Genomic DNA, 14,255 nt, shown 5'->3' with positions numbered 1-14,255 from the left:
AGAAAAAATAAAGAAAAAAAAAAAGAGAGAAAAAAGTAAAATTATATCTAGGAGTTTCTCTGGAGATGTTACGGTCAGTGTGGTTTCAGCTCAGTTTCAGATAGCTCCTCGTTCCAGCTTACCCTTCTCAATATCTACAGGCCCCTTCCGGTGTAGTCGGTGTTTTCTAGAGGGATTTTAATCTGTTGCACCAGTCCCTTCTGAAGCGGTTCCCTTTGTTTATTTGGCTTCTGTTTGCCGGTCTCTTCAGAGCCTCATTTCCGCCCTGACACAGGCGGGCGGAGGTGGACTCTTATTCATGTAGCTAGTTCCGTCGCTCTGCGGGGAGCAGCTGACGCTGCGGGGAGGGGCTGGCTCTGCAGGCTGGGGCTGGCGCTGCGGGGAGGGGCTGGCGCTGCCGGGAGGGGCTGGCGCTGCAGGGAGGGGCTGGCCCTGTGGGGACGGGCTGGCGCTGCCGGGAGGGGCTGGCGCTGCTTTCTCCGTCTGCTCTGCTCAGGCTCCCGTGCTGCGCGAGGTTCCAGCCCTCTGGTGTTCCACAAAAGCGCGGAACGAAAAGCTGCGCCTGCTCTCAGTGCCTTCCCCGTCAGAGCAGTCCAGGCAGCCAGGGGCTCGGTGGGCGCACTCTCCCCAGGTGTGGAGCGCCCACTCCCTTCCACGGACCCATTTTCAGTTTCCGCTGGCGCCAGTCGGGTGCGTGTGCCTTCTGCCCTCCGCGTCCCCAGCCCCAGTCCCCGCCCGCGCCGGTCGGGAGCCTGCGCCCTGTGTCTCGCCGTGACCTTCCCCTCCCCCCTGCCTCCTGCCTCCGGCGGGGCTGGGCCGGTCCGCAGCCTGCGAGCTCTTCTCTGGATTTTCTCGGTCTCTTTGTTCTGCGAACGGCCGGCAGTGTGTTCGGGCCGGTTAATTTACTCTCTCTCTTTTGGTCTCCCACAGTTCAAGTTGGCAACTCACAAAAGCTCCCTCCGATTGTCCTCAGGGCACTCAGGCCCGGACCCTACCCCAAGCAATGCCGCCTAAGACTTCCTGGGACGGATCTCCGTCCTTAGCTCTTTTGTCTCACTTTTTATCTTTTATATTTTGTCCTACCTCCTTTTGAAGACAATGGGCTGCTTTTCTGGGCGCCTGATGACCTCAGCTAGCGATCAGAAGTTGTTTTGCGAAGTTTGCTCTGCGTTCAGTTATTCTTTTGATGAATTTGTAGGAGAGAAAGTGGTCTCCCCGTCCTACTCCTCCGCCATCTTGGCTCCTCCCCATAGGTAACATTTAGTATCTGTAATATTTAAGAAAAATAATTTCATAGGGTCCCAATCTGATCACATGGATCACAGCCTTGTCTAACTCAGTGAAACTATGCCATGCCATGTGGGGCCACCCAAGACGGATGGGTCATGGTAGAGAGGTCTGACAGAATGTGGTCCACTGGAGAAGGGAATGGCAAACCACTTCAGTATTCTTGCCTTGAGAACCTCATGAACAGTATGAAAAGGCAAAAAGGACACTGAAAGATGAACTCCCCAGGTCAGTAGGTGCCCAATATTGCTATTGGAGATCAGTGGAGAAATAACTCCAGACAGAATGAAGGGATGGAGCCAACGCAAAAACAACACCCAGTTGTGGATGGGACGGGTGATAGAAGGAAGGTTCGGTGCTGTAAAGAGCAATATTGCATAGGAACCTGGAATGTTAGGTCCATGAATCAAGGTAAATTGAAAGTGGTCAAACATGAGAAGACAAGAGTGAACATCGACATTCTAGGAATCAGCGAACTAAGATGGACTGGAATGGGTGAATTTAATTCAGGTGACCATTATATCTACTACTGTGGAGAGGAATCCCTTAGAAGAAATGGAGTAGCATTCATAGTCAACAAAAGAGTCCGAAATGCAATACTTGAATGCAATCTCAAAAACGACAGAATGATCTCTGTTCATTTCCAAGGCAAACGATTCAGTATCACGGTAATCCAAGTCTATGCCCTGACTGGTAACACTGAAGAAGCTGAAGTTGAACAGTTCTGTGAAGACCTACAAGAGCTTCTAGAACTAACACCCAAAAAAGATGTCCTTACATTATAGGGGACGGAATGCAAAAGTAGGAAGTCAAGAAACACCTGGAGTAACAGGGAAATTTGGCCTTGGAGTATGGAATGAAGAAGGGCAAAGGCTAATAGAGTTTTGCCAAGAGAACACACTGGTCATAGCAAACACCCTCTTCCAACAACACAAGAGAAGACTCTACACATGGGCATCACCAGATGGTCGACACTGAAATCAGATTGATTATATTCTTTGCAGCCAAAGATGGAGAAGCTTGATACAGTCAGCAAAAACAAGACCGGGAGCTGACTGTGGCTCAGATCATGAACTTCTTATTGCCAAATTCAGACCTAAATTGAAGAAAGTGGAGAAAACCACTAGACCATTCAGGTATGACCTAAATCAAATCCCTTATGACTATACAGTGGAAGTGAGAAATAGGTTTAAGGGACTAGATCTGATAGAGTGCCTGATGACCTATGGACTTAGGTTTGTGACATTGTACAGGAGACAGGAATGAAGACCATCCCCAAGAAAAAGAAATGCAAAAAAGCAAAATGACTGTCTAAGGAGGCCTTACAAATAGCTGTGAAAAGAAGGGAAGCGAAAAGCAAAGGAGAAAAGGAAAGATATACCCATTTGATTGCAGAGTTCCAAAGAATAGCAAGGAGAGATAAGAAAGCCTTCCTCAGCGATCAGTGCAAAGAAATAGAGGAAAACAATAGCATGGAAAAGACTTAGAGAGCTCTTCAAGAAAATTAGAGATACCAAGGGAACATTTCATGCAAAGATGGGCTCAATAAAGGACAGAAATGGTAGGGACCTAACAGAAGCAGAAGATATTAAGAAGAGGTGGCAAGAATACACAGAAGAATTGTACAAAAAAGATCTTCATGACCCAGATAATCACGATGGTGTGATCACAAACCTAGAGCCAGACATCCTGGAATGTGAAGTCAAGTGGGCCTTAGGAAGCATCACTATGAACAAAGCTAGTGGATGTGATGGAATTCCAATTGAGCTATTTCAAATCCTGAAAGATGATGCTGTGAAAGTGCTCCACTCACTATGCCAGCAAATTTGGAAACCTCAGCAGTGGCCACAGGACTGGAAGAGGTCAGTTTTCATTCCAATCCCAAAGAAAGGCAATCCTAGAGAATGCTCAAACTACTGCACAATTGCACTCATCTCACACACTAGTAAAGTGATGCTTAAATTGTCCAAGCCAGGCTTCAGCAAAACCTGAACCATGAACTTCCAGATATTCAAGCTGGTTTTAGAAAAGGCAGAGGAACCAGAGATCAAATTGCCAACATCCTCTGGATCATTGAAAAAGCAAGAGAGTTCCAGAAAAACATCTATTTCTGCTTTATTGACTATGCCAAAGCCTTTGACTGTGTGGATCATAATAAGCTGGAAAATTCTTCAAGAGATGGGAATATCAGACCACCTGACCTGCCTCTTGAGAAACCTATATGCAGGTCAGGAAGCAACACTTAGAACTGGACATGGAACAACAGATTGGTTCCAAATAGAAAAAGGAGTACGTCAAGGCTGTATATTGTCACCCTGCTTATTTAACTTATAGACAGAGTACATAATGAGAAACGCTGGGCTGGAAGAAGCACAAGCTGGAATCAAGATTGCCGGGAGAAATATAAATAACCTCAGATACGCAGATGACACCACCCTTATGGCAGAAAGTGAAGAAGAACTAAAGAGCCTCTTGATGAAAGTGAAAGAAGAGAGTGAAAAAGTTGGCTCAACATTCAGAAAACTAAGATCATGGCATCTGGTCCCATCACTTCATGGCAAATAGTTGGAGAAACAATGGCTGACTTTAGTTTTCCGGGCTTCAAAATCACTGCAGATAGTGATTGCAGCCATGAAATTAAAAGACGCTTACTCCTTGGAAGGAAAGTTATGACCAACTTAGACAGCATATTAAAAAGCAGAGACATTACTTTGTCCACAAAGGTCCGTCTAGTCAAGGCTATGGTTTTTCCAGTGGTCATGTATGGATGTGAGAGTTGCACTATAAAGAAAGCTGAGCACTGAAGAATTGATGCTTTTGAACTGTGGTGTTGCAGAAGACTCTTGAGAGTCCCTTGGACTGCAAGGAAATCCAACCAGTTCATCCTAAAGGAAATCAGTCCTGAATATTCATTGGAAGGACTGATGTTGAAGCTGAAACCCCAATACTTTGGCCACCTGATGCGAAGAACTGACTCATTTGAAAAGGCCCTGATTCTGGGAAAGATTGAGGGCAGGAGGAGAAGGGGATGACAGAGGATGAGATGGTTGGATGGCATCACCGACTCAATGGACATGGGTTTGGGTGGACTCCGGGAGTTGGTGATGGACAGAAAGGCCTGGCGTGCTGCGGTTCATGGGGTCCCAAAGAGTCGGACACGACTGGGCAGCTGAACTGACTGACTGAATATTCAAACTGTTTGTTTTAATACAGTTTGCTTAAATTATGTTTTGAGTCCATATTTAAGGTAACCTTTTCTTGTCCATTGAGATTTTTAAAAATTGACCTTGACTGCCTCCCATGTTTCAAGAATTGTTTTTTTTTTTTACAAGAAGGTTAAGTAATCCCAAAGCATGTTATCTTTAAAATTGCTTTTAAGATGTATATGAACTTGAAGCTTCTTAATAATTGTCTAAGAAACTTCCTATTGATTTGTAAGTTTTTACTTCTCCCTTTTAACTGTTTTCTGCTTATTAATTTTAATGAGATTAGGCAGAATATGAAGAAATCTTAATTTTAATAAGGAAAATATTTTCTTAGAGTTTACAGATGATAAATTGTTGAACCTTTAGCTAAGTTATCAGTCACTGAATAGTTTATGAATTTCATAAGTTTTGAATGTATGTTGAGGTTAGCCTTTCTGAGTCCATTTTCCTAAGGTAATAGCCAAGGGGAGGATTTCAAGTGAAGATTCTGAGAGAAACATGTAAGAATTTAAAAAAAGAAAATAAAAACAGGATTCCAGAGCAGGGTGAAAGTAGTTGAAAGGGTGAGAATAAGAAGAGAATACATACAGGTAATTTAATTTTGATGAAATCCAGTTTATCAATTTATTTTCCTTTTACGGTTGTACCTTTGGTGTCATGTGTTTGACTCTTCCCAATTCAAATTTAGTGGGGGAGATCAGTCCTGGGTGTTTATTGGAAGGACTGATGCTGAAGCTGAAACTCCAGTACTTTGGCCACCTGATGCGAAGAGTTGACTCATTGGAAAAGACCCTGATGCTGGGACGGATTGGGGGCTGGAGGAGGAGGGGACAACAGAGGATGAGATGGCCGGATGGGATCACCGACTCGATGGACTGGGTTTGAGTAAACTCCGGGAGTTGGTGATGGACAGGGAGGTCTGGCGTGCTGCGATTCATGGGGTTGCAAAGCGACTGAACTGAACTGAATTCAAATTCATGAAGATATTCTCCTGTTTTCTTCTGGTAGATTTAGGTCTGTGGTCTATCTACTTTGAGTTAATTTTTATAAAAGGTGTGAGGTGTATTTGTCTTATATGTAGATGACTAATTGCCCCCATTCTCTGAGTTGGGTGCCTTCCTGGACTGTTCTGTTTCACTTATCCGAGTGTCTGTCTCTTTGTAAATACAGTGCTATCTTTTTTTTTTTTTTTTTAACAGTTTTTATTTACTTATTAAGAAGAAATATTTATAATCTCAAGTTTGAGAAGGCTTCTTAAGACCGAGAAAACACAATGATTAGGGAAAAGATGAATGAATTTAATCATTACAAAGCATAAAATTTCTTGACCTGTTCTGTTAACAGTAGTAAAAATTAAGCAACAGACTGAGAGATCTTTGCCGGGGTTTAAAAAGAGCTACTGTTTATTAACAGTATTATTATATAAGAAATTTCTTATTATTATAAGAAAGTAAACAAATTACACAATAGAAAGTTATGCAAGCAAAAACCACTACAATACTGTAAAGTAATTAGCCTCCAACTAATAAAAATAAATGGAAAAAAGTATAAAAAAATAAAAATAAAAAGATAAAAAAAATATTAACTTATAAAAAAAAGAAAGTTATGCAAAAGAAAGAGCAGTCAATTAATATATATAAAAAAAAGATGGCCACCATAATTTTAAAAAGATGCCTAGTCTTCCAGGTAATCAGAGGAAATCGGTAAAAATTTTAAAGTTTTATAATGCTAAGCATTGGCCAGGGTATAGGAAAATGGGAACTCTCCTACACTATTGGTGAGTGTATAAGTAGGTACAAGTGAACAACAGTTGGCAGTATTTATTAAAATAATAAAAAAAGTAGTACAGTAAAAACACTCAACATGTATCCTGGGAGATCAGCATCAGAATACACATGCAGCAATGTTTATAATAAAAACTTGGAGGAGTCTAAATGATTCTCATTAGGGGAATGACTAAATTGTAATATTTTTATATCAGAATGTTTATATTAGTATTTATATGAAGACAGGTTAAGTTCATCTTTATAGGACTGAAAACTTCCTGATACTCATTATGTAATATTTTTTCCTTTTTTTCACAGAAGGTGGAATTAAATTGTAACATATTAGCAATTTACAATAAGGTTTGTGTGTTTTCCAAGAATATATATACTCCTGTGAGAAGTCTTTCCATTAAAACATATTTTCCACTCTATTTAAAGTATCTCTTAAAAAATAAGAGGGGGAGCACCCCTTAGTGCCTCAAAGGAAATAGGAAAATTAAGACTGAGTATCACTTGGGTTCCAAAGTTTCTGCCATGGGAAGGAAATCAATACTATGTCATCTTGACTATTGTAATTGTAAAGTAATTTTTAGGATCATGTCTCAGCATATTTAATGTGTTGTTTCCATTACTTCTGGCTTACTTAATTTTTGATGATCTGTTAACCTTATCTTGCATATGTAATGTGTCATTTGCTCTGGCTGCTTTTAAGATTTTTCATCTTTGGATGTCAGAGTTCGATTGTAAGTTACAGGAGTGAGTTTCTTTGTGTTTTCCTACTTGAGTAGCTTCTTAGATCAATAAATTGATGTTTTCCACCAAATCTGGGGTGCTGTTGTCTATAATTTGCAAATGTTTTCTCTCTCTTTCACTCCTCTACAGAAATTTCAATTACAGATATGTTGATTCTTTCTTCTTTTTTTCCCCTTCTCTTTTGTTTTTCAGATTTGGTAATTTCTACTGATACATCTGTATGTTCGCATAGTTTCTTTTACTTTCTCCAAATTGCTGTTGAGCACACCTAGCAAATATTGTGTTTCAGTTACTGTACTTTTTATCTCTAGAATTTTCTTCCATTATAGTGTCCACTTTTCTGTTGTCATTTCCTCTAAGTCACCAATAACATATTTTCCTTTAATTCACAGAACACATTTTATTTTAGTTCTTTGTATTTGTAGCAAGTTTTTTTGATCTTCTGTCAGCTAAATCTAATACGTAGTTTCACTTGGTGACATTTTCTATTGACTGCTTTTATCCTGAAAAGGAGTCACACTATCCTTTTTCTTTGACTGTCTAGTAACTTTTGGATGAAACCAAGACATTTCAGGTAATATTTTATAGCAACTCTAGTTTTTTCTTGTGTTCTACTGCAGAACATTGGTTTTTGTTCTGGTATGCAGGTAACTTGCCTGGATTTCAACTTTATGTTTTGTCTCCTTGGTGGTGTGTAGCTTTTTGGATATCTCTTCTTATGATTTCCTTTTACTGTTTTTTTTTAGCTTGGCTTTTGCAGCCCTTCCCTCTGCCTGCCAAATCTGGCATTTAGCCAGGTATTTGGGGAAGATATGGAGCTTATTCTTTCCATGGATTCCTTTTTCCAAGGGATTTTCCTGAATTTTCCAGTTGTTCTGACAGGTTTTGGCTTTGTATATTTAATATTTCAAGCCTGTCCAGCTTCAGCTGTCTGTCACTTAAGCTATACACAGTTGTGGAGTGCACTTGGTTTAAGAAACCTTCAGACCCATAGCTCCAGTTCTTTAAACTCAGTCTTTCTAGCATATATTTCTTTCTGATTGCTGTCTGTGTTTTAGATGGAGCTTTTGAAATCTTCCCTATGCTTGCATAGTTTCGCTGTCAGCTAGGGATTTTGGGTATTTACGATCTCAGTTGTTTCCAAAATTTCCTCCTTTAAATTTCTAGCTGTTTTCCCAGCTCTGAATTCCAATCTCTGGCACCTTTAGTCACGTCTATTTTCCACAGCCATAGTCATGAGACTTGGGCCAGTAAACCTCAAACTTAATTCATACCCTTCTTATTGCAGTTCTTTTAAAATTAAATGTTTCTCCAGCTTCTATTTTTGGATACTTTCCAGTATCTTTTAGTAGTATTTAAAATTTTTAATTTAGTATTTAATGCTTGTTATTTAAGCAGTTCACTTGATCAGTCACTATTTCTGGAAATCACAATTCCCCTATTACTGAATAACCACAAACTTGAAATTCTTACCCTTTTTGTTTCAGTTCTTCTAAAATTAAATTCTTCTCCAGCTTGTGTCTGCTCTTAGATGCTATCCAGTGTCTTTACATACTTAGGTTTTAAAAAAATTTACCTGATATTTTGTAGTTGTTACCTGTGGGAATTCATATTATTAATTCTATAGTAGTAAAAGTTGCAAGGCCTCGAAAAGCTATGGTTAGCTAATTTGAAGAAAAAGACCATTGAATGCCCTGGTTTATCATTTGACTATGAAGGTTTAGTCATATATGAAAGAACTGAAGCACATATTAAGTTCTCCCAAATATCATTTTTATCTTGTGCTTCAACAGTCTATAGTTCCGTGTTTTAGGGCAGTTAATGTCAACAACAACTACTTGCTATTATTTGCTAACATTTGGTTGAATCTCTTTCTTTTAATATTCAGTTGGTTTCTTGGTATTATGAAAGTCAGTATCTTGTAATACTTAAAAAATTTAGCAATTTATCTTGCTCTGCAAAGAGACATGGGTATAGGACCAAATAGTGCCCATAGGCCCATGCCTTATGCTTCAGGGGACTTCATTATTGGTTATTATTTAGTGGCAAATGTATGTAGGGGAATGAGATCAAGTCTTATCAGAAATGCAGCTGTATATTGTATATCATTTCTTAGAAGACATTTTCCAGCAATTATGATAGTTGTTATTTACAGATTTTCATTGATGGCAAGTTAGTTTCATGAGCAAGGATATGTTCTTTGTCCAAACCAAATTTTTGGTTTACATGGCTATTCTCATTTCCCAAAGAGCTGAGTGAGAAATTGTCATTGAATGATCATAAATATTTTACTGCATATTAAAAAGATTATTTGTGAATTTAGAAGTCTTCAATAAAGGAAATATTTTATTGTACAGGTACGGTTACTAGCAAAGAAAATTATCTACTCATATTTAAACCTGCTAGTGAATTCGAAGAATGACTTGGCTCTGGCTCATATTCTCAATATTCCTGATAGAGGACTTGGAAGAGAAGCCTTCACTGATTTAAAACATGCTGCTCGAGAGAAACAGATGTCTATCTTTTTGGTATGGACATGTTATATTTTCAAGATTTTTTAGAGACTCTGAACTGTGGATCCATGTACCTTAATATAGAATTCTTATAACTATGATAGAACAACTTTTAAATTGTGAATATGTGTTCTACCTTGTGTATTTGAAAGTCTTCTGTATTTTTTTCTTACTATATCCTTCAAAGTTAATAAGGGAGAATTTTCTAAAGCAGTGTTTGCCTTCATGTTTTCTGTAGAATGCTAGTGCAGTTAAATTTTCCTGAAATAAATTAATTCCAGAGGCAGAAGTTCCTATTCAGTGCTCTTTGAATAAATATTCCAAGGGCAAAAAGTTGGAAATCATGTATACCCTTTTTGGATATACAGAATGCATGAGCATTCTTTTGCATCAAAAGCTCTGAGAAGTCCTGCCATAAGGAACTCTGCATAAATTAACCTTGCTATTTAATTTGTTGTTTCCTAAATAATTTAACTATGGAAGTTTTCTCAGATTACTTAAATTTCAGAGATTTTTCTTTTTCTTTCTTTTTATATACTTTGAAAAATGCAGCTTTAGAACATTTTGTTTTGGATGGAGATGGCCTAATGTATAACCATCAAGCATGTATTTTTTATCAGAGTAAAAGCAAGGCCTTTTGAACTACACATGGTCAAATAATCCTAAAATGTGAAAGCTAGATGGGGCTTCGTAATTATCTCATCTAACACTTTATTTTACAGATGAAGAAGCTAAGATTTAGAAAAGTTGAATTAATTGTCCATCCTTGAATAACTCAACACAGTTGGCACTGAAAAAAATCCCTTTTTCTCATATAACAATTCTGGTAGCCAGTAGTTAATCTATTGAAGAATATATTTATTCTTTATAGAATATCACTGTCTAATTCTTTATAGACAGTGATATACTTTCTTTCTTTTTTTTTTTTTTTTCCTTTGGCTGCTGCTGCGCTGTAAAGCTCACAGACCAGGGATTGAACCTGTCCCTTCTACAGTGGAAGTGTGGAGTCCTATCACTGGACCACCAGGGAATTCTCAACAGTGACATACTCTTGGGAACATATTCTTATGCCCTTAATTTGTCCCTAACTTGACTCTTCAGTCTCAGTTTCCATCTGTATGTTGCCATCACCCTGGCTGGCACAGCTTCTGCATGACACCTGTTTTTTTTTTTTTTTTATTATTTGCTTCTGAATGAAAATGTAGCATGAATCATAAAAAAAATGCTTCACCTTATCTATATATATAGAAATATGTAAATGTACCTGGGTTCATAAAATATGATGTAGTTTTAACTTACTAAATCAGTAAACATAACCATCTGTTTTAATTCATAGGTGGCCACATCATTTATTAGAACAATAGAGCTTGGAGGGAAAGGATATGCACCATCACCATCTGATCCTTTAAGGGCACATATAAAAGGATTGTCTAATTTCATTAATTTCATTGACAAATTAGATGAAATTCTTGGAGAAATATCAAATCCAAGGTAGGACAAATATGTGTTATTAGTCTGTCTTTAAAACTTCATGAAAAAAAAAAAAAAAAAACTTCACAGAATCAAGTGGATAGAAAAATAGGAGCTATTGAGATGATCAAACATCAAACCAAACTAGGAATGAGAAATAAAATTCCAGATAAGGAAGGCAGCATAATTTAGGAAGGAGGGATAAATTAGGAGTTTGGGATTAGCAGATACAAACTATTGAATACTATATATGAAACAGGTGAACTACAAGGTCCTATTGTTTAGTACAGGGAACATTTATCCTGTGATAAACTATATTGGAAAAGAATATGAAAAAGAATATGTATATGTGTAACTGAATCCCTTTACACCAGAAATGAATACATTATAAATCAATTGTACTTCAGTTTTAAAAATCTAGATTAATGAATTATAATCACATGACTATTCCACCTAAATTCTAGATAAATAGTTTAGACAGGCAGAAACCGAATTTAGTCACATTGCTGTTAAGTAGCACAGTTGGGACCTGAATTCAGTTCTGACCCTGGAACCCATTCTCTTAACCGCTGTTTCTTATTCTGTGAAACTTCTTTCCGTTTTAAGATTCCGAGAAGAATTCTTTTCGGAATCTTGTTCTGAATTGTTTCCTTCTATCGTCTTATGCTCGTGCTCAGTCACTCAGTCGCGTCGGACTCTTTGTGACGCTATGGACTGCAGCCAGGCTCCTCGGTCCATGCGGTGTTCCCAGCAAGAATACCGGAGTGGATTGCCATTTCCTCCTCCAAGGAGTCTTCCCGACCCAGGGGTCAAACCCATGTCTCCCATGTCTCTCCTGCATTGGCAGGTGGATTCTTTGCCGTTGAGCCACCAGGGAAATCCCTATCTTATATGGGTATCTATTACAGTGAAGTGAATTTGGAAGAGGATTTGAATATGACTTATAGTTAATATCAGTGACATCTTCTGCACTTCCAAATAATATATTGACTGGCTATTTCTTCTCAGACAGCAGATAATTAATTTTAAAGAATATTTTAGTTTTAGTAAAACAAAATAGGTATATTTTGTTAAAATCAAATGGTACTACAGACTTACGGTAATAAAGTCCTCAGAGGAATCAACTTGTAATATTTTTTGTGTTTGTTTCTATATTTACCTCATTTAAATGGAATTTTTATACAGCTGTTTTTTTTATTGGAATATAATTGCTGTACATCATTTTGTTAGTATCTGCTGTACAGTACAGTGAATCAGCTATATGTATACATATATCTTCTCTCTCGTTGACCTCCCTCCCACCCTCATCTCAGCCATCCAGGTCGTTAGAGACCACAGGACTGAGCTTCCTGTATTCTGTAGTGGGTTCCTACTCGTGACTTATTTTACACATGGTAGTGTGTGTACGTCAAGCCTAATCTCCCAATTCATCCCATTCTTCCCATCCCCCCTGCATCCACATGTCTTTCCTCTCCATGTGCATCTCGATCCCTGCCCTGGAAAGAGGTTCATATGTACCGTTTTTCTAGATTCCAAATATATGTGTTAATAGATGATATTTGTTTTCCTCTTCCTGATGTACTTCACTTTGTGTGACAGACTCTTAAGTCTATCCACGTCTCTACATAGCTAAAGCTAACGTAACTAAAGTGAAAGTCACTCAGTCGTGTCCAACTCTTTGCAACCCCATAGACTATACACTCCATGGAATTCTCCAGGCCAGAATACTGGAATGGGTAGCCGTTCCCTTCTCCAGGGGATCTTCCCAACCCAGGGATCAAACCCAGGTCTCCCACATTGCAGGCAGATTCTTTACCAGCTGAGCCACAAGGGAAGCCCAAGAATATTGGAGTGGGTAGCCTATCCCTTCTCCAGCGGATCTTCCTGACCCAAGGATCAAACCAGGGTCTCCTGCAATAGTTGACTTACAATGTTATGTTAGTTCAAGTATAAAGCATTCAGTATTTTTGCAGTTTATATTCCATTATAGGTTATTATAAGATATCGTGTATATTCCCTGTGCTATACAGTAAATACTTCTTGCTTATCTGTTTTATGTATGCTGCTACTGCTAAGTCGCTTCAGTCGTGTCCGACTCTGTGTGACCCCATAGACGGCAGCCCCCCAGGCTCCCCTGTTCCTGGGATTCTCCAGGCAAGAACACTGGAGTGGGTTGCCATTTCCTTCTCCAGTTTTATGTATAGTAGTATCTATTAATCCTATATTCCTAGTTTATCCCCACCCACTGTGGTAAAACCATAGGTTTGTTTTTTAGGTCTGTGAGTCTGCTTCTGTCTTGTATATACGTTCATTTGTCTTATTTTTCAGATTGTAGATGTGAGGGCTATCATTTAGTATTTGTCTTTCTCTGACTTTACCAAGCATAATATTCTCTAGGTCCATCCACATTGCTGCTAATGGCAAGATTTCATTCTTTCTTATGGCTGAGTAATATTCCATTGTGAATATATACCACATTTTCTTAATCCAATTACCTGTTGTTAGGCACTAGGGTTGCTTCCTTGTCTTGGCTGTGTTAATAGAGCTGCTGTGAATATTAGGGTACTTATATCTTTTCAAATTAGTGTTTTCAAATTTTCCAGATATGTAGCCAGGAGTAGAGTTGCTGGATCATAATGGTAGTTCTATTTTTAATTTTTAAAGGCACCTTCATACTGTCTTCCATAGTGGCTGCACCTGTTTATATTCCCACTAACAGTGTTGAGGATTCTCTTTTCTCTGCATCCTCTCCAGCACTTGTTATTTGTAGACTTTTTGATGATGACCATTCTGACAGGTGTGAGGTGATACCTTATTGTGGTTTTGATTTGCATTTCTTTAATAATTAGCGATGTTGAACATCTTTTCATGTGTCTGTTAGCCATCTCTATGTCTTATTTGGAAAAATGTCTATTCAAGTCTTCTGCCCATTTTTTGGGTTATTTGGGTTTTGATAGTGAATTCTATAGTGAGCTGTTTGTATATTTTGGGTATTAAACCCTTGTCAGTCTATGCAGCTGTATTTGAGTTTCAAGTTTAGACATTACCTTTTAACTTCCTACCATGGGAGATGAGGATTTTCCACCAGCTCACTAACCTCCCAACACTCCTCTTTTCCTCTCCCTCCTCCTTCCACTCACATAGACACATATGCACACTTGTTGTAGCTCTGTAATTATTGCCTGCAGCTAAGCTATATTATTATATATAGTATTATGTTAATTATATCAGTATCATATTAATTATATTAATATCATTTA

At 38.5% G+C, this 14,255-nt stretch overlaps 1 protein-coding gene across 7 annotated transcripts in view; it reads left to right on the top strand.

The window, feature by feature from the left end:
• The window catches only part of PARPBP (PARP1 binding protein), a 71,545-nt gene that overhangs the window by 26,819 nt on the left and 30,471 nt on the right, over positions 1-14,255 (top strand). For 4 of the 7 annotated variants that reach the window (XM_061125513.1, XM_061125515.1, XM_061125512.1 and 1 more), the window contains 2 exons: positions 9,370-9,540; positions 10,862-11,016. The exons of 2 other annotated variants lie outside the window; for them this stretch is intronic. In XM_061125513.1, coding sequence (XP_060981496.1) covers positions 9,370-9,540; positions 10,862-11,016 — 326 coding nt within the window. The remainder of the gene's footprint in view (positions 1-9,369; positions 9,541-10,861; positions 11,017-14,255) is intronic. One more of the 7 variants, XM_061125517.1, reaches the window with a different exon arrangement.

This window comes from Dama dama, chromosome 22, assembly GCF_033118175.1.
Source record: "Dama dama isolate Ldn47 chromosome 22, ASM3311817v1, whole genome shotgun sequence".
Taxonomy (NCBI): domain Eukaryota; kingdom Metazoa; phylum Chordata; class Mammalia; order Artiodactyla; family Cervidae; genus Dama; species Dama dama.
Note: the sequence above shows the minus strand (reverse complement) of the source record. Positions and strands in the feature narration are given on the sequence as shown.